At 44.5% G+C, this 26,867-nt stretch overlaps 1 protein-coding gene across 7 annotated transcripts in view; it reads right to left on the bottom strand.

Annotated features, from left to right (window-relative positions):
* fam91a1 (family with sequence similarity 91 member A1) overlaps positions 1 to 26,632 on the bottom strand; it is a 54,890-nt gene extending 28,258 nt beyond the window's left edge. For 2 of the 7 annotated variants that reach the window (XM_059645950.1, XM_059645952.1), the window contains exons 1-8: positions 26,287 to 26,632; positions 17,832 to 17,916; positions 16,484 to 16,635; positions 15,127 to 15,184; positions 8,781 to 8,848; positions 7,894 to 8,007; positions 6,141 to 6,231; positions 561 to 623 (exon numbers count right to left, since the gene is read on the bottom strand). In XM_059645950.1, coding sequence (XP_059501933.1) covers positions 561 to 623; positions 6,141 to 6,231; positions 7,894 to 8,007; positions 8,781 to 8,848; positions 15,127 to 15,184; positions 16,484 to 16,635; positions 17,832 to 17,916; positions 26,287 to 26,358 — 703 coding nt within the window. In that variant the 5' untranslated portion in view covers positions 26,359 to 26,632. Of the gene's footprint in view, positions 1 to 560; positions 624 to 6,140; positions 6,232 to 7,893; positions 8,008 to 8,780; positions 8,849 to 15,126; positions 15,185 to 16,483; positions 16,636 to 17,831; positions 17,917 to 23,426; positions 24,248 to 24,276; positions 24,448 to 26,123; positions 26,145 to 26,245 lie in introns of those variants that run through there. The other 5 variants (XM_048528943.2, XM_059645953.1, XM_059645955.1 and 2 more) reach the window with 5 other exon arrangements.
* Between the last annotated feature and the right edge of the window lie 235 nt (positions 26,633 to 26,867).

Raw genomic sequence — 26,867 nt, 5'->3', positions numbered from 1 at the left:
ACTTAATTCCTACAATGGATCTTATAGATTGCGAGAAACAAAGAAAAGCCACACTGTTTTATGCTACCATTCGATCCAAAGGAGATCATTCAGCATTCCGTGCCCTACTGGCTGTTTGGAAAGATTGTCCAATCAGTTTCATGCTCCTTGAATTATCCCACAACTCCCCCGACACCAAGTGTTTACCAACTCCTTCTCAAAAAAGGTACAAATGAAATTCCTTCCACCGCTCTTTCAGGCAGTGCACTCCAGGTTACAAAAACTCACTTATTCAGCAATTTCTTTTCCCAGCATGCTGCCTCTGGTTCTGTTGTCAATAAATCTGACTTCTGGTCATTGACCAATCTACTACTAGAAACAGTATCTCATAACATACTCTTCCCAAAACCCTTTAGATTTTGAATATCTTGATCAAAATCCCTCTTAGACTTCCATGATCTAAAGGAAAAAAAAATCCACACTGATAGCGTTGTTTAGAATAAGGGATTAATCCATTCAAAGATCAATTCAGATCATAATTGTATCAGGATGATAAAATACACGTCAAAGAAATTTTTCACCTGCTATGCAGCTGTCATCTGATATTGGTACATCAAGGTAAATGAAGCCTTTATTATACAAACCTGCAACGCAAGATGGAAAACAAGTCAATTAACTACCATTAGAACATGTTAAGTACCTCGACATGAGAAACCAGTGTTGGTACGAAACAGTTTTGTTGCATGTGCATGTCTGTGCTTCTTTCTTATAATGCCAAGAAGCTGAAGCCATCCAGATTTTTGGATAGCCTGATTAAACATGCACTCGAGCAACCTATACTCCTCCCCAATATTTTGCCTTAGCTTCAGATTCATTAGCATTCCTTGGAGACAACAATTTGCCATCTCCATCAGTTAATCCTCTGATCCCAATAAACAAATCAATTAATACCAATCACTATAGAAAGTGACCCATTTCCACTATTAGCACATCATCACTGTGAGGAAAACAATTTTTTGTATAAAACGTCACAGGAAGAGGCCATTAGGCACATTATGCCTGTTCAGAAGTACATGAGGAAGAAAGAAGTAGAAGGCTACATTGATGAAGTTAGCCAAAGTAGGGGAGATGATGATCTATAATTCATAAACACTAGCAATATGGTCATTGACTTGCTCATCAAACTGGTGTGTCTGATTGTAGACATTTTGTCAACCTGTTAGACAAAATCTTAAGTGCACATCCGGTGAAGTGTTGGTGTTCTGTCCCGCTTGTGTTCAATGTGCCTGTTGATCAACAAACATTGTAGTGACCTGATATATGGGACACTGCGAAAGTGGAAGTGATGCCAACAACCCCAGCAAACCAATGCACATAAATATCAAGCCGGACAGAACACCAATGCTTCACCAGAGGTGCACTGCCGTTCTAACTTAGCAGGATAACAAAACATCTACAATCAAACATGCCGACTCAATGAGCAAGTCTACAACCTCATCCACAACCCAAGCTACAATTTTTCTGAAGAAGTGGCAATAATTCTGTTAAGATAAATGACTGGTTTCTATGGGGAAAATGTTATATAATTTAACTGAAAATGTGAAGTACATTTTTAAATAGGATCCCTACAGCTAAAAGACAACAAATAACAACCTTTTATTCTACAACCTGGTTACACAAAAAACCATTCAACTCAAGAAACTAAAAGGGTGTGTGTACTGGGAAGAGAGTTTCCTTGCATTGCCAGCTAACTGCAAATATTCCATGTAGTGAGAATCATCCAGTACATAATGGATGCAACTTCATAACACAAAACACACTACAGCTCTACACAAATTGACAATCTTAAATCAGAGATGATACAGGGAGCTAAGAGAGGGAATTTTTAAAAATTATCTAGTTACGAGTAAAAGCACATTCCTTTAGAAACCTTTCCAAAGCATCTGGACTATATTGTAAGCCACACAATACGCAGATCAGATTTCTAGTGACAGAAGATGAGCTAGAGTGCATCGGATAACCATGACTTATGGTCAAAGCTGGCTTTTCAGTAAGTAGCAGTCCAAACACCTTTGACTTAGAGATTTACAATTCAGGAATGCAAGAGAGCAAGACTACTCCACTTCACTACCAAAAATTATGTCGTCTATGGTCAAGTCTTACTGTACTTGTTTACAAACCATTTTTTATTTTTCTGTATTTTTGATTGTGGACTGGATCAGAAAACAACTGTTTGAAAAACCAAGGATTGTGGAAACAATTAAATACAGGTTACCAATACACATTTATGTGCTATGATAGCAAAGTGTGAAGCTGGATGAACATAGTAGACCAAGCAGCATCTCAGGAGCACAAAAGCTGACGTTTCAGGCCTAGACCCTTCATCAGAAAGGGGGATGGGGAGAGGGCTCTGAAATAAATAGGGAGAGAGGAGGAGGCGGACCAAAGCTGGATAATGGAGAAGATAGGTGGAGAGTAGAGGTGGGGGGGTTGGGAGGGATTAGGTCAGTCCGGGGAGGACGGACAGGTCAAGGAGGCAGGATGGAGGTTAGTAGGTGGGAAATGGAGGCACGGCTTGAGGGGGACCTCTCTGTCTGTCTCCATCTCAGGCAACCAGCTAGAAACCGATGTCCATTTCAAGCCCACCGACTCACACAGCTACCTAGAATACACCTCCTCCCACCCACCCCCTGCAAAAATCCCATCCCCTATTCCCAATTCCTTTGCCTCCACCGCATCTGCTTCCAGGATGAGGCATTCCACTCCTGCACATCCCAGATGGCCACGTTCTTCAAGGGACCGCAACTCCCACCACCCCCCCCCCACCGCAGTGGTCGAGAACGCCCTCGACTGTGTCTCCTACATTTCCTGCAACACATTCCTCACACCCTTTGCCCGTAATAACCGCCTTAAGAGAATTCCCCTCGTCCTCACATACCACTCCACCAAACTCCGGATACAACGCATCATCCTCCGACACATCCACAATCTACAATCCGACCGCACCACCCAAGACATTTTTCCATCCCCACTGTTGTCTGCCTTCCAGAGAGACCACTCTCTCCTTGACTCCCTTGCCCGCTTCACACTACCCCCCACCCCCCCAACCCCACCACACCCAGCACCTTCCCCTGCAACCGCAGGAAGTGCTACACTTGCCCCCACACCTCCTCCCTCACCCCCATCCCAGGCCCCAAGATGACTTTCCATATCAAGCAGATGTTCACCTGCACATCTGCCAATGTAGTATACTGTATCCACTGTACCCGGCGTGGCTTCCTCTACATTGGGGAAACCAAGTGGAGGCTTGGGGACCGCTTTGCAGAACACCTACGCTCGGTTTGCAATAAACAACTGCACCTCCCAGTTGTGAACCATTTCCACTCCCCCTCCCATTCCGCAGATGACATGTCCGTCCTGGGCCTCCTGCGGTGCCACAATGATGCCACCCGAAGGTTGCAGGAACAGCAACTCATATTCCACTTGGGAACCCTGCAGCCCAATGGTATCAATGTGGACTTCACAAGCTTCAAAATCTCCCCCTCCCCTACTGCATCCCAAAACCAGCCCAGCTCGTCCCCTACCCCCACTGCATCCCAAAACCAGCCCAGCTCGTCCCCTACCCCCACTACATCCCAAAACTAGCCCAGCTCGTCCCCGCCTCGCTAACCTGTTCTTCCTCTCACCTATCCCCTCCTCCCACCTCAAGCCGCACCTCCATTTCCCACCTACTAACCTCATCCTGCCTTTTTGACCTGTCTGTCCTCCCCGGACTGACCTATCCCCTCCCCACCTATGCTCTCCTCTCCACCTATCTTCTCCTCTATCCATCTTCGGTCCGCCTCCCCCTCTCTCCCTATTTATTACAGAACCCTCTCCCCACCCCCCTCTCTGATGAAGGCTCTAGGCCCAAAACGTCAGCTTTTGTGCTCCCGAGATGCGGCTTGGCCTGCTGTGTTCATCCTGCTTCACATTGTTATCTTGGATTCCAGAGCATCTGCAGTCCCCATTATCTCTGATCACAGTTATGTGCTGTTTCCTTCTGCCTACCAACAATTAGGTTATCGGTTCGGATATAGGATAAACAGGTCATGAATGTGAATGTTTGGTCAAAAGCCAATGGACCTTCAGAAAATAAGGTGACCTCCATTTCTCTACAGTTTAAAAAAAATACTGCAAGCCTGAAGACTTTTCCCCTCAACAGGTGCTATAAGCTGTGGCTTTTAACAAATAATTCAGAAACTTTATGTGCAAACCAGTCACTCTATACCTCCCGTAAGCAAGTGAAAGTACCTGCAGAATAGGGATCAAGGAGCACCAAGCCCTGAAAAGACCGAAGGATCAACTCAACAAACCCTGTGGACAGGAGCCTTTGAACTGTCTCCCTATTTTTCCCCTCTGCTCATAAACACCCTTTTTTTCTACGTCTGTGTGTGTAGGGAGAGTTTTGATTAGTAGAATTAAATGTTGGCAGTTCATAACTAGAATTTATTTATTTGTAATTTTTCTCATATTTGTAATCATTCACGTGACTACAGAAACCTAGTCTGTGCTATCAACCTGGGTCTAAAAAAAAGTTAAGTTTGGTAAATTTGCAAACCTGCTCACTAATATTTTTAACTTTTGTGACCACTTTGGGAATAGAGAGGCTTTATTTCCAGCATGCTACACCAAATGAGGAATAACATTTGTTCAGTATGACAACTGAAAAGCAAGGAAGATATGTTAAACTTGTGTGAAATGTTAGATAAACCCTACCAGAAGAACTGTGCATAGCTCTTGAAAGATACAGAAGCACCTGAGAAGATGATGCAAAAAAGATTCACAATACCAGAAATGAGAGATGATATATTTCAGGAAAGATTGAACAGTTTAGATCCCTTTTCCCTCGAAAACGGAAGGCTGAAGGAGTCAGGTGGTGATCTTCAAGATTATGAAAACAATCAAGAGAGTTGACAAAGATGATATTCAATGTGCTGGTGAGACAAAACTAGGGATCATAAATTTAATAGTTAAAGACAGAAATAAATCCAGTAAGGAACTCAGGAGAAACTTTACCCAGAAAGTGTGCGTGCTACCAAAGGGAGCAGCTGAGGCAAACAGCATCACATTATTCTTGGAAGAGTGAGATGCACACAAAGGACAAAGCTATAGGAGAACATGCTGTTGAATCTGGATGAAGAGGGATGGGTAGGAAATAGCATAAGTACCAAGAGGTTGGGCTGAATGGCATGCTTCTGGGCTGTTAATATTTAGCAACATGCATTGAAATAACTGTTGTACTGTACAAAGCATTGAAAAGATTCTACAGCAACAAGTATTCACTTTCAGTTTCTTTATCATCTGGGTATTTGAAATTAATCTTAATTTATTACTGCCCTGTAGTTAGACATTTTAGTTGAAAAGTAGTGGAGTATCCCCGGTATCCTTAAATATAGCTACAAACCTGCACCACCCTCTGACATTTAGTGTAACTCTTGTAGTTGGGCAAAGGTAACTTCATTGCTCTACGTGCCAGATAAAAGCTCACAGACCTAATGTTATTAACAGCTTGGTTAATGCAGTACTCCAACTTTGATGATGTTTGGTGAGGATAACTTGAAGATTGCGGACGTAAACTGCTGCAGTAAGTAGATTCTTTTACACTCTGGTTTTCCCCAAGATACTCCAATATTGTATGGCATACAAATAACAGCAGCCGATTGCTTGCATTCTTTCCATGGCTTTTTCAGGAAATACTACTGTGAAGGCTAGAGGAATAGGATGTGCTGGGATGGGAGATTAAACTGAAAGGCAAAATGAACAGTTTCATCTGCAAGCTGTACAGACTGCTGGTTACGAGAAGAATCTTTTTAGGAATTGTATGGTGCTTTTAAGTGTTGAAACATGCACCAATTCAAGTGTTGTACTTGAGCACTACATTTCAATGATTGGTGAACACAGATCTCAATCTCTCAGAACTGTCACCGTTTCTAGCTCTTAACCTTTCTATTCCCCAAAACTAAGCCTCTGATCCATCCCTTTATTTGGTCCAAAAACTCTCACTTACCTACATTAAAATATACCAGTTTTGTCCAGCATGCATTTGAGATGACTGGGCCATTGGTAAAACTTAGGTTACAGGGCTTGGCAAGAGATTTCACTGCTAAGGATATACTCACTTAGAACCACATTGTGTTCCAATATTCCAGCCAGCTGAGGTCCCGAATCAATGATTTTATCAATAGCAGTCTTCTCAGGTCCTGAACAAATCTAGAGGCAATAAGACAGCCATTCTCAACAAGATCTCGTCAATTCACTCATACAGAAAAAGTATTTAGAACAGTAAAAGATAAAATTATAATGATTTGTCCCAAATATCTGCATGCCACACAGACATGCTTTCAGATGTGCAGGCAGGTCTATTTACAATCTGGCCTTATGGACAGTAAAGTCTGACTTAATTTGGAACTAGAATTAACAGGATTAAGTTTTTCCAATATAATAAAACAAAGAACTGTGAATGCTGCTGGCAAAACTCAGCACTGGTGGAGAGAAAGCAGAGCTAACATTTCAAGTTTAGAAACATTATCTTTACTTTCTTCCCACAAATTCTGCCAGATCTGCTGAATTTCACCAGCAATTTAATTTTGCGTATCTTATTTCCAAAGTCCTCAGATATGTTACCATTGTAATGTGAACGTGTTTCCTTTAATAAATAGGTTAAAGAACGTTGCTATTAACAGAATGAGAAAAAGATATCCCATAATGTTCAAAACACCTAAGAAGCTGTCAGGGAAGGTGGAGTTTTGATTTGGTGGTGGTGGTGGTGTGGGATGGGGGTGGGGGAGAACAGGGGCCAGATCATGCAATATCTACAAGCCATTTATGCGCCAAGATCTACAAATATTATCTCAGATATTAATACTTGCTTACATTCTAACTTCCTCCTCAGAAGATTCATCTTAAAGTTTTTCCATTTCGGATCAACCCATTATATGCGTGCAATATTTAAAATTCTCTGAAGCAATGCACTCAATTTTGCTAAATCCACGGCCTGCAGCATGTTGTCACAAGCAGCAGTGATCCAGAACCGACCCACGATGCTATCTGTATGTATTACGCAGTTTAACCTTTAAAAATAATGACATTTCTTACAGGCAGCCACCTAAGCTCCAGTAACATTTGGGTGCCAGTCTCTCCGGATGTATTTTTCACCTCATTCCAACCTTTCAAATCAGAGGGCAGTATCATACTTTCACTGTTCCCTTGATCTGTCTGTCAACTCCACCACTGAGCCTTCCCCCTTTTAGTTGCTTTGTTTAAAAAAATACAGAAGAGTTAGGCATTCTATCAACAAATCTTTGCCTCTGTTTTAATCAGCTTCCTTCATCCATTTGCACACACCAAATCATTGAGATTAAAAAGTGTTAGTTTCTCCTTTCCATTTCGTGCTCCAAATGACCTCACTCCAATCCTGCACTATTTTATTCTCCCAGTCCATTTCTAGCATGCTAACAAACCCACTGACAATGGGGATTTTTTGTTGTATAGCGGGATAAGGTCTTCTCACTTGTTATTGCCGAATAACAATTTTTCAACTGTGATCATCCACCACTCCAGAACACAACTGCTAACCACATCATTTCCCAAACTTCCTCTTTGAAATCTTTTTCCACACCCTAGTCACCAAACTCTCAGCATTTCACAACTCCTGTTCAAGGCCAATTAACTTGACTATCCTGACAAATATTTTAACCTACTGCTGGCTTACTAAACTACTTTACTCTTACCTCAGTGTTCAATAAACACTGCAGTCGAATGTCAGTCTGGATTTTGGGCCTCAGGACTTATTGTGAATAAAACGGCCATAACAGAACATAAAAACTCAACTTCCATAATAAACAGTACTTTGGTCAGTTGGTTTTGCATTACCTTGATATCATCCTCTGTGATGTAACCAGCCTGCACCACCCACCACGGCTCAATAGTGATCTCCACAGGTTTCACTGGTAATAAATCACGAGCTGTTTTCCGCCTAAAAAATTTCTGGAATAATGTTTATTTTGCACAATTAACAATAGCCAATATAAATCTACAAAAGGTTGTTACTAATAGGTTATGCATAAAAACAAACTTGAATTTCAGCAAGGTTCAACATTAATATATTTGTTGTACATGCAGACATCATTCTACGCCAACCATAGAATTCTCTTGGCATATCATGTGCTTGTTAGGATGAACACAGTGTATGATGGAACCCTGTCCTCTTTACAACATCCAATATTCATTGGATAGCAAGTGTAAACTACGTACTTAATTAATTGTATAAGGAATTAAGTTTTCTTCACAATTTTACTGCATGCTGTGGTTTAAAATGGGACAATTTGCTCGACCAGATTTGTTCGTAAAGCACAACTATCAGAACTAATATTACAAACATCAGGGCTATAACAGAGCCCACGCGAAATGAAATCTAAAGATGATTGTTCAGTAACAGGATATCCCTTACTACCCAAATTTATAGACCCCAAGGAGCTGCATTTACTAGTTTTAGGACTAAAGGATGAAAATGCAGAACATGGCAACTTTATAGTGCACCATCCTTTCACCTGACAAGTTCAAATCCAATGGAAATATTCACACTGCTGTTAAGAAACATAATGAAGGTACAACAAAGTTATATTCTGCATTTGGTCACTTTTTAACCCAAGGAAACAATTCTGAGGCACGGTGTCCAGTTTTTCAATACAAAAATCATAGCACTTCAAGAAGTGAACAACTTCATAATCCTTCAAATAACAAAAACAAAATCAACTCACTTTTGATGATCTACACTGGTTCATCAGGTCAATGTATTGGTTCCTTCCAATGCCCAAAAGTCTTAGACCTGTGAATATATTTTTTTTTAAAAAATCAAGAAATGCTTAAAACATGGAGTTTGAAGATATCTTCAACAGATAGCTATACTTTCTTCCATTCTGATAGCTCAAGCTGCACTTCCTTTATCACTAAAGCAGTTGTAAAATATTCACCATATTCTTTTAAATAAAGCACATTTCTAAGTACCAGTTTTGGGTGAGTGGGTGACATTCTCATGCTGGAGCCAGAAGACTAAGGGTTCTCGTCCAACTCTGGAGACACAAGGACAAAACCCTACTGCACTCTTGGAGATGCCAGGTTTCAGAGGAGATGTTAAAACAGGGCCCTGCTTTTCATCTTGGCTGGATGTAAAAGTTTCTACCAGTTATGAAAGTTCATAATATATTATTATTCTGGAAGTTGGGTTCTGAAGAGGAAGGAAAATGAATTTTAGTTTTTCAGTTCTGTGAAAAATCTGGCATTTTAAAAAAAACAAGATTAGAAAGTCATTTTGATTACTGAGTTCAAAATAGTATTTACAATAACTGGCTATTATATTTAAAAAAATCAGATGATTTCAACTAATGACCAATAAAGCATCCAGAGCAGGTAACCGCTAAGGTTTATGCTGAGGAACTTTATGATCACAAGAAGGAGACAGAGAGTGGAACTAGTGGCTCATTCATGAAGTGGGGAGAGGAACATAGAACAGTACAGCACAGTACAGGCCCTTCGGCCCACAATGTTGTGCTGAACTTTTACCCTAAACCTAAGGTCTGTCTATCCTCCACTGCTACCTTATGCTACCTGACGTAACCCTGATATCTACCTCCTTTCGCTTTAAAATTATGTCACTGGCTGTCTACTCTATCTATACCTCTGATCATTTTGTACACCTGTCAAGTCACCTCTCATCCTTCATCGTTCTAAAGAGAAAAGCCCTAGCTCTCTCAACCTTTCTTCGTAAGACCTTCCCTCCACTCCAGGCAACATCCTGGTAAATCTCCTCTGCACCTTTTCAAACGCTTCCTCATTTTTTCTGTAATGAGGTGACTAGAACAGGACAGAGTATTCCAGATGTGGCCGAACCAGGCTTTTGTATAGCTGGAGCATAACTTCACGGCTCTTGAACTCAATCCCTCTTTTAATGAAAGCTAACACACCATACACCTTCTTAACAACTCTATCCACCTGGGTGGCAGCTCTCAGGGAACTGTGAACATGAACCCCAAGATCCCTCTGCTAGTGGGAGCAAACATTAAAGAAAAGCAGTAATACTTTGAAATAATACCGCTCACACTGGGGTTCCATTTTAGAGTCGAAAAGATTGGTTGGACCTCTACGAGTCATTCACAGGTATTACTGGTTTTCACCTCTAAAGGTGTTGCCAATATCAGTCTCCAAGCAATCAGGCTGGGGAAATGCCTTAAGTTGCTTAGAAGTCAGTTAGAAGAAAGGATCTGGAAAGTGGCTATGGGGAATCAGAGAGGAAGCGATAAAACCAAAAGACCATAACCACAAGACATAGGAGCAGAAATTAGGTCATTTGGCCCACCGAGTCTGCTCTGCCATTCAATCATGGCTGATAAGTTCCTCAACCCCATTCTCCTGCTTTCTCCTTGTAGCCATTGATAATCAAGAACCTATCCATCTCAGTTCTAAATGTACCCTATGACCTGACCTCCACAGTCTTCTGCGGCAGTGAATTCCATAGATTCACCACTCTGGCTGAAGAACTAAGTCTCTACTTATCTCCATTCTATAAGGCCTTTCCTTTACTCTAAAGCTGTGCCCTAGGGTCCTTGGCTCTCCTACCAATGGAAGCATCTTCCCATACATCCACTTTGTCCAGGCAATTTGGTATTTTGAAAGATTCAATTAGATCCCCCCAATCTATCTAAAATCCACTGAGTTTAGTCCCAGAGTCCTCAAATGTTCCTCATATGTTAAGCTTTCCATTCCTGGGACCATTATTGAGAATCTCCTCTGAACCTCCTCCAGGGCCAATCCGTCCTTCCTGAGATACGTGGCCCAAAACTGCACGCTATACTCCAAATGTGACCTGACCAGCGCTTTATAAAGCCTCAGTCATACATCCCTGCTTTTATATTCGAATCCTCTCAAAATAAGTGATGACATTGCACTTGCATTCCTGACTGCTGACTCAACCCGTAAGTTTACCTTGACAGAATCCTGGACTAGAACTCCCAAGTCCCTTTGCACTTCAGATTTCTGAATTTTCTCCCATTTAGAAAATAGTCCATGCTTTTGTTCTTCTTACCAAAATGCATGACCTCACACTTTTCCACATTGTACTCCAGCTGCCACTTCTTTGCCCGCTCTCCTAACCCGTCCAAGTCCAAGTCCTTCTGCAGCCTCACCACCTCCTCAATACTACCTGTCCCTATACCCATCTTTAGATCATCCGTAAACTTAGCCAGAATGCCCACAAGTTCCTTCATCAAGGTCAACAATGTACAAAGTGAACAGTCGTGGTACCAGCATCATCCCCTGCGGAACCATTTGCCACCGGCTACCATCCTGAGAAAGAACCCTTTATATCTACTTTCTGCCAGACAGCCAATCTTCTATTCATGCTAGCACCTTGCCTCTAACACCGTAGGCCCTTATTTACACAGCAGCCTCCTGTGCGGCATGTTATCAAAAGGCCTTCTTGAAGTCCAGGTAGAAAACATCCTCTAAGCTTGTCCAAGACCCAAGTGTAGGGGAATCAAGTTAAATGACTGAGTTGGGTTAGCAGTTTGTTTTAAGGGCCATGGGGAGTGTCAAAATGAATACAATTCCTTCTAGTGAGTATGTAGCAATTTGTCAAAAATTAACAGATTACAGAAGCACCAGCTATGCAACAGGTTTTGGTCTAAAGATAACTGTGAATCTTCACTGACGTTTGAGTGTCCATAAGGGTTTTTTTTGGATTAAAGACTTGTTTTCGTTTATGAGATCATTCTGACAGTTCATTCTGGTGTAACAGTTTTTGTTATTTTCTTTTGCGTTCCTTTGTTAAAAGTACATTGCCAGCCTCTTGCGAATACACTTAGTTACTGATCTCCATGGCAATCAAAAAATGAAAATATGGCCCATCAAGACAGGTCTCACTGTGATTAGACCTGTCCAGTATCGTTGTCCAAGATCATAACATTTGGCATATTTCAAAAGTAGAGGTGATTCTTTCCAGTGTCCTAGCTAATATCCATTCCAAAATTATATCAGTAAAAATCAATTGTCATGTTGATATTTGCAGAACCAGGCTATACACAAATGAAATTTAAAAACTACTTGATTAGCTGTGAAGCACTTAGCACTGTTGTCAAAAGGCATAATAGAAATGCAGATCTTTTCTTTTTATCCTTAACATAGCTAAATATTCCCAAAGTATTTCATAAAATTGCCCAAGCAATTGGAAATGATCAGGGCAAGTACCCAAAAGCTTGAAAATGTAGTAGATTTCAAGGAGAGTTTACAGGAGGCAGAAAAGTAGAGAAGTTTAGAAAAGGTGTTCCAGAAATTAGGGTCCAGGCAGCTAACTACGCATGGATCAAAACTAGGGATTTTCAAAGATGCAATTAGGAGACTTTTGAGGGTTATATGGCTGACGAAGAGCTAATAAAGTAAATATGCATTTCAGACAAGCCATTTCTGAAAGAAATCAATACCAACATGGCCAACAATTTACAGATTTGGTTTCCTGTTCCTTACAAATCACACTGTTTTATTCAGTATGTGAAAAAGAAAGTAGCTTCTGGAATCTGAGATAACACTATGTGAAGCTGGATGAACACAGCAGGAAAAGCAGCTTCAGAGGAGCAGGAAAGTTGATGTTTTGGGTCCAGACCCTTCAGAAATGGGGGAGGGGATGGGGATTCTGAAATAAATAGGGAGAGGAGGGAAGGAGGATAGAAGAAGATAGGGTGAGAGGAGCCAGACAGGTCAAAGAGGTGAGGTTAGAGTCAGTGAAGATGAATGTAGGTGGGGAGCTAGGGAGGGTATAGGTCGGTACAGGGAGGGCGGACAGGTTAAGGAGGTCAGTGGGTAGGAGATGGGGTGGGGCTTGAGGTGGATGGAATGGTAGGGAGGCAGGGAGTAAATAGGCTGATTTTAGGACGCTGTGGGGGGAGGGTAGAGTTTGGAGCTGGTGAAGTCCACACAGGAACCCTGAAGCCCAAGGTATCAAAACGAAATATGAGATGCTGTTCCTGCATCTTTTGGGTGGTATCACTGTGGCAATGCAGGAAGCCCAGGATGGACATGTCGTCTGAGTGAGTGAGTGGGTGGGTAGGTTCGTGACCGGGAGGTGTAGTTGTTTGTTGCAAACTGAGCGTAGATCTTCCGCAAAGTGATCCTCAAGTCTCTGCTTGGTTTCCCCGATGTAGAAGAGGCCACAATGGGAACAGCAGATACAGTATATCACATTAACAGATGTGCAGGTGAACATCCGTTTGATGTGGAAAGTCTTCTTAGGGCCTGGGATGCGGGTGAGGCTGGTGGTGCAGGGTCAGGTGTAGCACTTGCTTCGGTTACAGGGAAAAATGCCAGGGGTGGTGGGGCTGGAGGGGTACATGGAGCCGACAACGGAGTCACGGAGAGAGTGGTCCCTCCAGAAAGCACATCAGGGTGGGGAGGGAAAGAGGTCTTCGGTAGTGGGGTCCGATTGATTACAGCGGAAAAGTCGAAGGTCAATGCATTGGAATTGGAGGTTGGTGGGGTGGTACATGAGGACAAGGGGTTTTCTGTTTTGGTTATTATTGCGGGTAGAGGTTGTGAGGGATGAATTGCAGGAAATGCGGGAGACATGGTCGAGGGCATTTTCGATCACAGTGGAGGGGAAGTTGTGGTCATTGAAAAGAAAAAAAAGGACATCTGGGATGTTCAGGAGTGGAATGCCTCATCTCGGGAGCAGAAGTTCTGGAATCTCTTTTCTTAAAGAGAAAACAGCATCTTTTAAATTGTAAAACCTTCAATTTTATTTTTAAAAAGCTGTTTCCTTTCCAAAAGGAAATTTATACAAGGTTGTTTCATAAAACAGCAGTGGGCATATCACCGTATTCTAGGTTTCCACTCCTCTAAAAGTTACCTGATTCTAAAGTTCCCATCAACAGCTTCCTAACTTATTCATTCTGCAATGGGATGTGACATCACTGGCAAGGGCAGCATTTATTGCCCATTCTAACTTTTCTTGAATTGAATGGTTTGGCACACTATTTTAGAGGACAATTAACAGTTAACCACATCACTATGGTGTGAAGTCACATGTTCATCAAAACAGGTAAGGATAACAGATTTCCTAAAGGTCACAGGTTTTTTTTTAATAACAATCTAGTTCACCAGGATAGTTTCATGATCAGCATTACTGTATCTACTTTGTACTCCAGATTTATTAATTCAAATTTTCCGCTGTGGTGGAAGTTTAACCTGAATTTCCTGAACATTAGCCTGGGCCTCTGGATTACTAGTCCAGTGATATTAAAACTACGACACTGCCTCCTTGTAACCATACAATACTAAAGGACACATTAGAAACCTTAACATAAATCATCCGAATTGGAGAAAATTGGTCTTGAATTCATTGTTTCCACTTCACTTCTTCAGCTATGATATAGAGTACAGATAGAAAGTAACAAGCAAAACTGTCTCAATGAAAGGTGTGCAAAAGAGGCTTGCACTTATAATTTGTTCTTCACTGTCCAGTTTCTAGGATGCAGAATTAAAATCAAAACCAGACACTAAGTTAGGAGTATCTATGGTATAATAATGAGCTCTTAAACCAATGCGGATGAGTTATTCATTGATTTGTGCATTACATATTAAAACTATAACTTTTAAATTAAAAGAACTCAACACTGTCTCAGTTGCCCAACCATTTACAATAATTGCGGATCTATGCAAAGTCACTTAAGAAGGTCAATAAACATCTGTGCACTTCTATTTGGCCTCTTGCTCACGTCCTGGTTTTAATCATTTCACCACTGGCAGCTGTCCATGCAATTGCAAAGGCTCTAATCCCCTCTGTAAACCTGTCTCCCTCTCTTTTAGAGATTCTTTAAAACTTACTGTTTTGATCAAGTTTTTGATCTGCTGCTCTATTGTTTTCTTAAATGGCTCAATGTCAAATTTCATGCCTTGGAACATTTTACTACATAAAAGGTTGAAAATAAACGCATATTGTTGTTTTTCACTTGGGAGTTCAGCAGGCAGTGTTCTTTCGAGCTTGGGGTGGAGCACATTTATATGTCCTATTTTTTAAAAAATCAGTTTTATTCAGATAGCAAAAGCGTAGTCAAAACTTACAATCAGCAGCTGTGAAGTTTGGTAACGAATCATAACTTTTTTCACTGTTCATGATATCCTAAGAAGAAAGAAAAATTGTTTTAAAATTTAGTTCTGTGAAATAAAATGACAGCTCCACTAGAGTCCAAAACTGAAGACGTTTTATTATTGGTTTTGTAATTCTATTCCTATACTGGACTATAAATCCATTTACAGGTGGCTCTTCGATGGCTCAATATGACTGACAACTGGAAAACTGTCTTCATGTTCACCACTTTAAATGCAGAAGCTCAGGTTTGAATGCTCTGTGGCTGGTGTCAAAGGGAACAGTTGCAATTTAGGAGTATAATTATTTATTTCTGCGGTTCTGGCTTTTGACTGCTTTTGTGTCGATCCTTCCAACAGCCAGAACTGAGAATTTATGAAATGTGGATGACGCATTTCAAGACTTCCTCAACAAGCAGTTTCACACAACATATGTTGTGGCATTAAACACTTGAATAAACAAACATGAGTTTACAAGGGGCTAGTAGTCATTGATTTAAAAGATTACACTGATGCAATGAAGCAAAGAGAAGTGGGTGAAGGCTCATAAGGAACATTAACATTGGCATAGACTGTTGAGCTGTATGGTTGAAGTCTGCGCAACTAATGTGATACAGAATAACAGACAAAGTACTTTGATGGCCATTCAATCTATTTTGATAGCTTCACCAAGAAACAATCTAATTCCAGTTACCACAGCTCAGTAAATTTTAAAGTTACATAGAACACTATTTTATTTATGAGTTAGCATATACCATCTAGAAGGACAATGGCAGCAGATATATGGGTACGCGAGCACTAAGTTCTCCCCAAGCCACAGACTTGGTGAAAGATTGCCTTTCTTTCACTGACAGTATGCCAAAATCCTGGAACTCTCTATCTCTAATGGTATTGTGGGTGTACCTACACCAAACAGATTCCAGTGGTTCAAGACTCACCATCACCTTCTCAAGCATAACTAGGCTGGGCAATAAATGCTGGCCCAGGCAATGACACCCATGAGTGAATCAAAAATATATAATTACATATAATAGCATATTTACATTTGAGATACGTGTGGATTTATATCAGGCATTATCCCAAGATAGGATGTTACCGGAACTAGTTATCAAAAACAGATGATTTTGATTCTACAGTCGAACATTTAACAAGCAAAAAGGAATTTGCATAGTTAGAAAATTGGGTTCCAATGACGGAAACAATACTTACTACAGCCGAGATAACTTTGGCTTGCCTTCACTTATTCTGTCTATAAACTTACATCCTCCATAAATGTACACAAATAAGTATTAATTTTACTTAACAGTTTAATGCTCTTCAATGCTAAACTCACCTCCATAATTCCTATATAATAGGAAAAAGGTGTAACCCGTAGTCCCTTTACCATAATGTCAGATAAATGATACGGATACAGCATAAGATGTTCTCTGCTGTATTTAAACAGCTCCTCATAGTACTTGCGTTCATCCTTTTTGATATATCTCACTGGAAAAATAAAAAACACAAGTAGTCAGTAACAGAATTGAACTACAACAAAAATAACCTTCATTTATACCATACTTTTAATGGGGATGAAACATACTAGCGCATTTTACGGGAGCACCCACAGCCAAAATCTAACACAAAAACAAAGGTGGCTAAACTTTGGTCATAATCAGGTTTTAAGGAGTATCTTAAAAGGAGATGAGAGGGATAGAGAGAGAATTCCAGAGCTTAGGGTTGAGGCAAGTGACAGCCAGGCTATTAATATGAAGCAACTAAAGTCACAAGAGTATGTGCCAGATTGATCAATTGTTTGACCATCTTTCAGACTGGATAACACTGTAGCTCGAAATAAGACAAATAAGGTTTTGTAAAAGAACCCCTGTACATAAAATAGTATTTTCAACTCTAATTTCTGGCATGTATAGATTGGAAAAAAAAAATCAAGTGGCTTTTTTTATTCATTCTTACAATATGAACATTGCTAATAAAGCCATCAAATACTGGTCATTTGTAATTGCTCTTAAGATCGTGGTGAGCCCCTTTCTTGAACCTTTATATTCTATTTACCCTAGTTGCACCCAATTTGGTTTTGGAGGGTGTTCCACTTGAGCCAATGACTCTAACTTTACAGCTGTACAGATCCAAGTCAGAATGCAATGTGACTTTCAGGTGCTGCTGCTTTTGGGTGGCAGTGGTCTGGGGTTTGAAGGTGTTGTTGAAAGAGTGATTGTTGACCTCCTACAGTGCATCCAGTGGACTATACACAATCCAGGTATACTGTGCTGGTGACAGAGGAAGTAAATCTAGCAGTTGTTTGAAGAAATGTGCCCTTTAGTTAATACAAGTTGTATATTTTCAATACATTGGGTATATTATGTAGAAGTGGGAACTTAACCTATCAGGACCTGATAAATGAAGTAAATAAAAAGTAAAACTAAAGTCGCCGTGGTCCAAAAGGGTGTTCCCTCATTAGAGGGACGACTTGTGGGTGCTGTGGGTCATCACACCTCGGGTAAGGGGAGAGGTTGAGAAAGAGGAAGTGCCATGTAACTTCATCTGGTATGGAAACTGAACCCACACTACTGGCATCACTCTGCACCATGAACGAATCATCGGGCCAACAGAGCTAACCTAACCGCAGACAATGAAAACACTGTGTTAAGACTTCACTGATAAAGCATTACAGTTCCATTTACCCAGGTTGTTTCTGTACCGCAACTGATTGCGGATGCTGTAAAGCAGAACTTGTTTTTCATACTCTCGTTGTGAGTTCCCCAGACTCTGTAAAAGACAAAGTGGTTATCGTCTTTTCACTGTTTGAGCTTCATAAGGCTGTTGCCAATTCCTCTGCACAGTTACATAATTAGATTACAATTCAGAGTGATTTTTGAGCTAATAATAGTTAGATAATGCTGTGACAATTTGTTTTTTCAGTGGGTTTGATTGAGGAATAAACACTGACCAGGATAGCAAGGTTAATTCCCCTGCTCTTTGCCAAATAATGCTTCGCCATCAGATCTTTCATATTCATCTTAATGGACAACCTGGACAGTATCTAACCTCGCAACTGTAAGATAGAACTTAAAAACAATGGAGCTTCCCTTCAGTGCTCCTCCCTGAAGGTTACCCTGGATTAATGTGCTATGGCTCAAAACATACAGCCTTCTGACTCAGAAGTGAAGGAGACGAACAGATGAACTGTGGCACTCTACACGTATCCTATATGGCTTTACACATTACTAAACTCTTCTCCTGGGCATTATCTTCTTCGAGTCAGCGCTACCACTGAAATAACCCAAAGTGAAACACGTACAAATAACATGCTTCATTGTTTAACTATTGATGTTTTTGAAGCAAGATGCTTTCTCTATTATTAAAACTAAGATCACAATTTTTATTATCACGTAAACATGATTTCATTCTTCTTTGCAGAATTATGTTGAAAGATTTAAAACCTTTTCATAAAACTATTATGCAGGTGGTTAAAGTATTATTTGGAATGAGTTGGATATAACAAATTAATTTACTAAAAAAAAATTAGAACATTAGATGAATTTGCCCTCAGAGTCAGAAGGTTGTGGGTTCAAGTCTCACTCCAGACGAGGATGTACAAACGCAATGCTCAGCTTGGCATACCCAGTGGAGTGAAAAAGGGTGTGCTGCATTGTCAGAGGTGGTCTTTCAGCTGAGATATTTAGCTGCGGCATCAAACACCCTCAAGGGTGGACACCAAAAAAAACCAAAGAGATCCTGGGACATTATTTCCAGAAGAGTGGGAATCAACATCATCAAAACCAGATGAAATGAAACTGCAGCAGAAGGTAGCTGGGCTGTGAATAATAGAATAGCAAATACTACTGAATTAAAAGGAACAGGTAGAAGCAGTTAGCAACAAAAAGGCATACCCGGTACCAAAATCAATAAATCCACAGCATACTAGTCACGCCAACAAATCACTAGGAGAGATGTACCACTACTACAGGCACAAATGGAATGAGAATAAGTTGATTAGTTAAACCATGAGTAGGCTAGGTAAAATTGAGAAAATTAACAAAATATCAGATAACTGCAAACTAAGAAATCCAAGGAGAAGACATCCCAAAACAGTGAATATAAATCAAGTTCAGGGTAGGGTGATATATGGTATAGTAAAAGAGGAGGGCATGCCCCTGGCTACATCAACGGAGATGAGGTGGAGCGGGTTAACATCATCAAGCTCCCAGGAGTGGTGATAACCAACAATCTGTCCTCGACTTCCCAGATAGATGTGACAGTCAAGAAGGCACAACAACGGCTCTCCTTTCTTGGGTGGGCTTCTTCACTCAGTATGTCCGTCAGGACCCTCACCAACTTTTACAGATGCAGTACAGAAAGCATTCTTTTCTATCTGGGTGCATAATGGCCTGAAGGTATGGCAACTGCTCTGCCCAGGACCATAAGAAAGCACAAAGTTGTGTGTACAGTCCTGTTTATCATAGAAGCCAAGCTCACATCCATGCACTCCAGTTACATTTCTCACTGCTGTGGAAAAGCTGCCAAAGACCTGTCCCATCTCCGTAATGCCCTCTTCCAATCTCTTCTGTCAGGCTGAAGATACAGAAGCTTGAAGACACGCACCAACAAGTTCAAGAACAGCTTCTTTCATAGAATCATAGAATCTCTGCAGCGTGGAAACAGGCCATTCGGTCAAACAGGTTCACACTGACCCTCACAGCATCTCATCCAGACCCATCCCTCTAAACCCACCTAAACTGCACATCCCTGAACATTGTCAGCAATTCATCATGGCCAATCCACCTAGCTTGCACATCTTTGGACCATGGAAGGAAACTCACGCAGACACAGGGAGAAGTGCAAACTCCACACAGACAGTCGCTGTTATAAGACTACTGAATGGACACGTCTAACTTCAAACCAGTATTGATCTTGCAAAGGTTGATCTTACTTTGTGCAACTCCTGTGCAGTTGAAACCTTACATGCTGACACCGTTTAAGCGCCCCATGATTTCTATGTTCTTATTTGCTGTAATCTGCCTGTACTGCTTACAAAACAAAACTAGGTACATGTGACTACAATAGAATCAAATCAAACAGTGGACACACCAAACTAATGAAACATGCTGAATTAATAAATACAGAACAACCATATCAAGTTAAAAGACTACTGGAGTAGTGGTGAATTTATTAAGTCATAAAGCAAAAAACATTAAAATCAATAAATTAGCAGTGTAGACACAGCAACAAAATTAGCAAGTTAATAGTACTGTGACATCAACAAATGAGTACAACATCAAGCAATCAATTAGAAGCTGGGTGTTATGAGTTTAGGCAGCTCATTTATGATTTTCAGGAAAAGGAAACAAGACGGGGGGAGGGTCAACAGTAACATGATTAATATAAGGAATCAATAAGGTAGGCCAGCTAGCCTAAGGTCAAGCACAAGCCACAGTCCAACACAGGCTTGCGGATGAGAAAATACAAATGGCAAAAGACCATGGAAAGCCAGTTACTTGATCCGCTATTTCATCCATAAGTGGCAAGCGAAATTTACACAGGTAAATTTAACGTGATAAAATGTCCCAAGGCAACTTAGCAAACAAACTTCGACACTGAACCATAATCAGATATTGGGCCAAATGATCAAACACTTGACCTGATGATTTAAGGAGTGATCGAAGGGGATGACCTAGTGGAATCTGGGTTCAAATCCTGCCACAACTGATGGTGGAACTCGAATTCAATAATAATTTTTTTAAAAAAATCAGGAACTCAAAGTCTAACGATGACTGTGAAAAATATTGTCAATTGTCAGAAAATCCTATCTGGTTCACCAGAACCCTATAAGGAAGGATACCGCCATCCTTATCTGGTCTGTCCTACAGGAATGCAGTTGACTCTTAACTGCACTCAAATGGCCCAGCAGGGTGTAACAATCACTAGAAATTCTCAACAAATAAAGTGACATTGTACAGACCCCCTGACATCAACCTAGGTGCCATAAACAACAATGGTAAAAACAGCTATGTTGATTCCGTAAGTCATCTGGAGGCTAGTGCCTTCAGACAGCTGTTTCACAGAACAGTCAAGTAATAACCTGACACACTCATACTCATGGAATCACACTATACAAATGTCCCAGACCACACCATCACCATCTCTGTATATGTCCTGCCCCACAGGCAGGATAGGCCCAACAGAGATATATCAGTGGTATACAGGAGGAAAGTGACCTTGGGAGTACACTACATTGACTCCAGACACCACAAAGTATCATAGCACCAGGACAAACATGGGCAAGGAAGCCTCAGCATCAGCACTATGGTTCAAAAGGTCAGGTCCTGAAGGATATTGCTGCTAGGCTGGGTCTGTGACAGATGGTGGGGGAAACCAGCAAGTGGGAAAAAAAAACATACTTGGCCTTATTTTCAGCAATATGCCTGCCACAGGTGAAGCTGTCAATGACAGTGTCAGTAAGCCTGACCACTGCACAATCCTTGTGGAGACAAAGTCCAGTCTTCACATCAAGATTACCTTACATAATGATGTGCAGCGCTAAAACCACAGTGAACAGATGTAGCAACTCAAGACTCAGCATCCCATAAGATGCTGCGGGCCATTGGTGTAAGCAGAATCGTACTGCCATCACAATCTACAAACGTCATGGCCCAGTAAATCCCCCACTCTACCATTACCATCAAGTCAGGGGATCATCCCTGGTTTGATGAAAATACAGGAGAACATGCCTAAGAATAAAGTGGCATCCTGGTGAAGCTACAAAACAGGACTGTCAGCATTTCAAATAACATAACCAGCAAGTGAGAGAGACCTTACAATTCCACAACCAAGAGATTAGATCTAAGCCCAGCTGAATCAGTCATGAATGGCAGTAGGCAATTCAGCAATTCACTGGAGGAGATGGCTCCACAAAACATCCATAACCTCAATAATGGGATGTCCCAACACATTGGTGCAAATTTTAAGGCTAGGGCACTTGCAACAATCTTCAGTCAGAAGTGCCTGGTGGATGATCTATTGCAGCTCGAGAGATCCTGACTTCACAGTTGCTGGTCTTAAGCCAGTTAGATTCACTCTGAATAACAAGTAAAACAATTGGAGACTGAAGACTATGGGCCTTTATAATATTCAAGCAAACAGCACTGAATACTTGTGCTCCAAACTTACTGCACTCCTTAACAAATGGCATCAATGTAACTACAACACTGACATCTACACGACAACGTGGAAAATTTCTCATACTTCCTGTACACAAAAACCCATTGTCTTATCATCTCATTCAGTCTAACCTCAATCATCAGTAAAGCAATGGAAGGTGGTAAATTACTGTCAAATAGCTCTTGTTCAGTAATAATTTGCTCACTGATGCTCAATTCAGAATTTATCAGGGTCATTCCGCTCCTGAACTCACTGCAGCCTTAGTCCAAACATGGGCAAAAAGAGTCAAATTCCACAAGTGACGCGAGAGTGACTGCCCTTCACATCAAGGAACACTAGCAAAACTGGAGTCAATGGGAATCAGCGTGCAAACTCTCCAGTGACTGAAGTCGTAGCTGGCATGTAGAAAGTCGGCTGAGGTTGTTGGAGGACAGCTATTTCAGCTCCATGACATCTCTGCAGGGGTTCTTCGGGGTAGATATTTTCTAATCAACCTGTGCAGAAATAATATGAAACGTGGATTTGCATTGCCAGACAGGGTAGTGGAGTTGGCCTCGTTGGCTGCTTAAATGCCCCTATCAGATAGGCACACGGATGATATTATAAAAGGTAGGGGTGGGGGTTAGATAGACTTTAGGGTTAGGGTAAAAGTTCAGCACAACATTTTCCCGAAGGGCCTGTACTGTGCTGTACTGTTCTATGTTCTATCTCTGTAGCAGAAGGGACTGAACCCAGGTTCCTGTCACAACCACTGCACACGAGAGGCCCGTGGGTGTTCAAGATAATTTTCTGCATTTATTTTAAATGTTAAAGAGCTGGAATAGATATTTTAATCTGTTCAGACAAGTACTGACATGCCTTGTTCAGTTGGAACTATCAGGTCAAAAGACTGAGGTACTACCACTGCACCATTAGCGGCCTACAGGAGTTCCTCAGGATAGATATTCTCTAATCAACTAGCTCAAAGATGCTATCATCCAGCTCTGAAGCAAGTGGAATTTAAGCCTGGGCCTATTGGATCAGAGGTAGGGGCACTATCACTGCACATTTTAAGTCCATAGGGGTTCCTCAAGTTAACTTTCTCTTTCAAGTAAGGCTCATCATGATGTAGTCATTACCATTTTAGCACTGAATTCCTTGGACCTTCTCCATTGATAGCCAGTAGATATCTGTTCTGAGATGTAACTATGCTCAGCCAATGCAGACAGGAATTAAATCCAGAAAACAGGCCACAATTACTGCACCACACGAGTTCCATGGAGTTCTTTAGGTATTGGTCTTGTCCCAAAAGTCTTCAATTCTTTAACCAGCAGCATTCCTTCCATTATTAGGTTAGAAGTGAGGATGTTCACTGATGACTCCAAAATTGTCAGCAGCCATTGCAACTCCTCAAATACTGAAGCAGTTTATGTCAAATTGCAGCAAGAACACACAGGTCAGGGCAAGTAACATTTACACTACACAAGTACTGGGCAATGACTATTTCCAAAATAATAAAAGGAATCTAGCCATCAACCCTTGAAATTCAATGGTATCACCATCACAGAATTTCCCATCATCAACATTTTGGAGGTTACCATTGACAAGAAACCGAACTGCACCAGCCGTATAAATGCTGAGGTTGCAGTAGAAGATCAACCGCTAGGAATCATGCAGCAAACAACACACGATGATTTCACAAAGCCTGTGCATCACTGACAAGGTATAATGAAGGAGTGTGATGGAATACGCTCCACAGGCCATTACGGTGGAGCTCCAACAACACTTTTGGCACCATTCAAGAGAAAGCTTGATTATTTGAGCATCTGGTGTCACTCATTCCCCCTACAATCTACAAGAAATTCAACAAAGCCCTTTAGACATCAATTTTCGAACACAGCAGATACATGGGGACACCACCACGGCAAGATTCCCCCCCAAAGACATTGATCATCCATTGTTGGAAATATATCATAGCTCCTACGTTACCGGTTCAAAGCCCTGGAACTAACTCTGTAAAGGCCTTGTGAATCTACATACAGCAAACGGACTGCAGCGATTAAAGAAGGCAGCTCATCACTAACTTCTCAAGGGCATCTAGAGATGGGTAACAAGTGTTAGCCCAGCCAGCAATCTCGGATTTCTGAGAGTTTAAAAAAAAGTGCCCCACCCACACACAGACCATCTCTGACAGCGCCGCGCTCCCTCACCCCCTAGCCAACCCTCTCCGACAGCGCCGCCGCTCCCCCCCGGCCGCGCCGACCTTGCCCGACAGCGCCGCCGCTCCCCCCCGGCCGCGCCGACCTTGCCCGACAGCGCCGCCGCTCCCCCCCGGCCGCGCCGACCTTGCCCGACAGCGCCGCCGCTCCCCCCCGGCCGCGCCGACCTTGCCCGACAGCGCCGCCGCTCCCCCCCGGCCGCGCCGACCTTGCCCGACAGCGCCGCCGCTCCCCCCCGGCCGCGCCGACCTTGCCCGACAGCGCCGCCGCTCCCCCCCGGCCGCGCCGACCTTGCCCGACAGCGCCGCCGCTCCCCCCCGGCCGCGCCGACCTTGCCCGACAGCGCCGCCGCTCCCCCCCGGCCGCGCCGACCTTGCCCGACAGCGCCGCCGCTCCCCCCCGGCCGCGCCGACCTTGCCCGACAGCGCCGCCGCTCCCCCCCGGCCGCGCCGACCTTGCCCGACAGCGCCGCCGCTCCCCCCCGGCCGCGCCGACCTTGCCCGACAGCGCCGCCGCTCCCCCCCGGCCGCGCCGACCTTGCCCGACAGCGCCGCCGCTCCCCCCCGGCCGCGCCGACCTTGCCCGACAGCGCCGCCGCTCCCCCCCGGCCGCGCCGACCTTGCCCGACAGCGCCGCCGCTCCCCCCCGGCCGCGCCGACCTTGCCCGACAGCGCCGCCGCTCCCCCCCGGCCGCGCCGACCTTGCCCGACAGCGCCGCCGCTCCCCCCCGGCCGCGCCGACCTTGCCCGACAGCGCCGCCGCTCCCCCCCGGCCGCGCCGACCTTGCCCGACAGCGCCGCCGCTCCCCCCCGGCCGCGCCGACCTTGCCCGACAGCGCCGCCGCTCCCCCCCGGCCGCGCCGACCTTGCCCGACAGCGCCGCCGCTCCCCCCCGGCCGCGCCGACCTTGCCCGACAGCGCCGCCGCTCCCCCCCGGCCGCGCCGACCTTGCCCGACAGCGCCGCCGCTCCCCCCCGGCCGCGCCGACCTTGCCCGACAGCGCCGCCGCTCCCCCCCGGCCGCGCCGACCTTGCCCGACAGCGCCGCCGCTCCCCCCCGGCCGCGCCGACCTTGCCCGACAGCGCCGCCGCTCCCCCCCGGCCGCGCCGACCTTGCCCGACAGCGCCGCCGCTCCCCCCCGGCCGCGCCGACCTTGCCCGACAGCGCCGCCGCTCCCAGCCCCCCGCCCCTCTCCGACGGCGCCGCCGCTCCCAGCCCCCCCCCCCCCGCCCCTCTCCGACGGCGCCGCCGCTCCCAGCCCCCCCCCCCCCCCCCCCCTCTCCGACGGCGCCGCCGCTCCCAGCCCCCCCCCCCCCCCCTCTCCGACGGCGCCGCCGCTCCCAGCCCCCCGCCCCTCTCCGACGGCGCCGCCGCTCCCAGCCCCCCGCCCCTCTCCGACGGCGCCGCCGCTCCCAGCCCCCCGCCGCGCCGACCCTCTCCGACGGCGCCGCCGCTCCCAGCCCCCCGCCGCGCCGACCCTCTCCGACAGCGCCGCCGCTCCCAGCCCCCCGCCGCGCCGACCCTCTCCGACAGCGCCGCCGCTCCCAGCCCCCCGCCGCGCCGACCCTCTCCGACAGCGCCGCCGCTCCCCACCACCCCCCCCACCCGCCATGCCGACCTTGTCCGACAGCGCCGCCGCTCCCCCCCCACAGCGCCGACCTTGTCCGACAGCGCCGCCGCTACCCCCCACAGCGCCGACCTTGTCCGACAGCGCCGCCGCTCCCCCCCCACAGCGCCGACCTTGTCTGACAGCGCCGCCGCTCCCCCGCCACAGCGCCGACCTGCTTGACATTCCCGGGAAGTTTGGACCACGGGTAGTTCTGGCGGATGTGAAACTCCACGTCGATGTTCATGGCAGGCGGATGGGCCCAAGCTGCCAGTCAGTAGATTTGTTTCTTCCTTTGCTCCTAGCCCATATCGGAAAATAGCGAGTTTGAACGGTTATTGGAAGATGCTGCGCTTCAGAAGGCCGCCGGGGTGCTCCCTCTCTCGCGCGCACGCGCACACAAACCGGGCCTAAACGCCGAACCTCCTCCGCTCCACCGATCCGCCGTTATCTACGTACACCAAGGAGTTAAAATAACGTGAACACAGTTGCGCGAGCGCTCATTTTTGAGCATGCGCTGTCACTGCCGGCCCGTGTAAAACTGCGCATGCGTCCCCCTTCCCCCCCATCACGCCCACCCAACGACCGTGTTTGCGCATGCTTCCCGGCCGGCTCCTGCCGCGATCCGGAATGTGTGTGGCGGGAGACCGTCTGTTTGCGCATGTGTGTCACCACCCGCGCGTAGACTCATGCGCACTGTTCCGCACTTCCCAATTAATGCGCATGCGGCCTTTCCATCCTTCACCCGGCCGCGGC

This window comes from Stegostoma tigrinum, chromosome 5 (assembly GCF_030684315.1).
Source record: "Stegostoma tigrinum isolate sSteTig4 chromosome 5, sSteTig4.hap1, whole genome shotgun sequence".
Taxonomy (NCBI): Eukaryota; Metazoa; Chordata; class Chondrichthyes; order Orectolobiformes; family Stegostomatidae; genus Stegostoma; species Stegostoma tigrinum.
The sequence above is the reverse complement of the archived record's forward strand: the minus strand, read 5'-3'. Positions and strand labels throughout refer to the sequence as shown.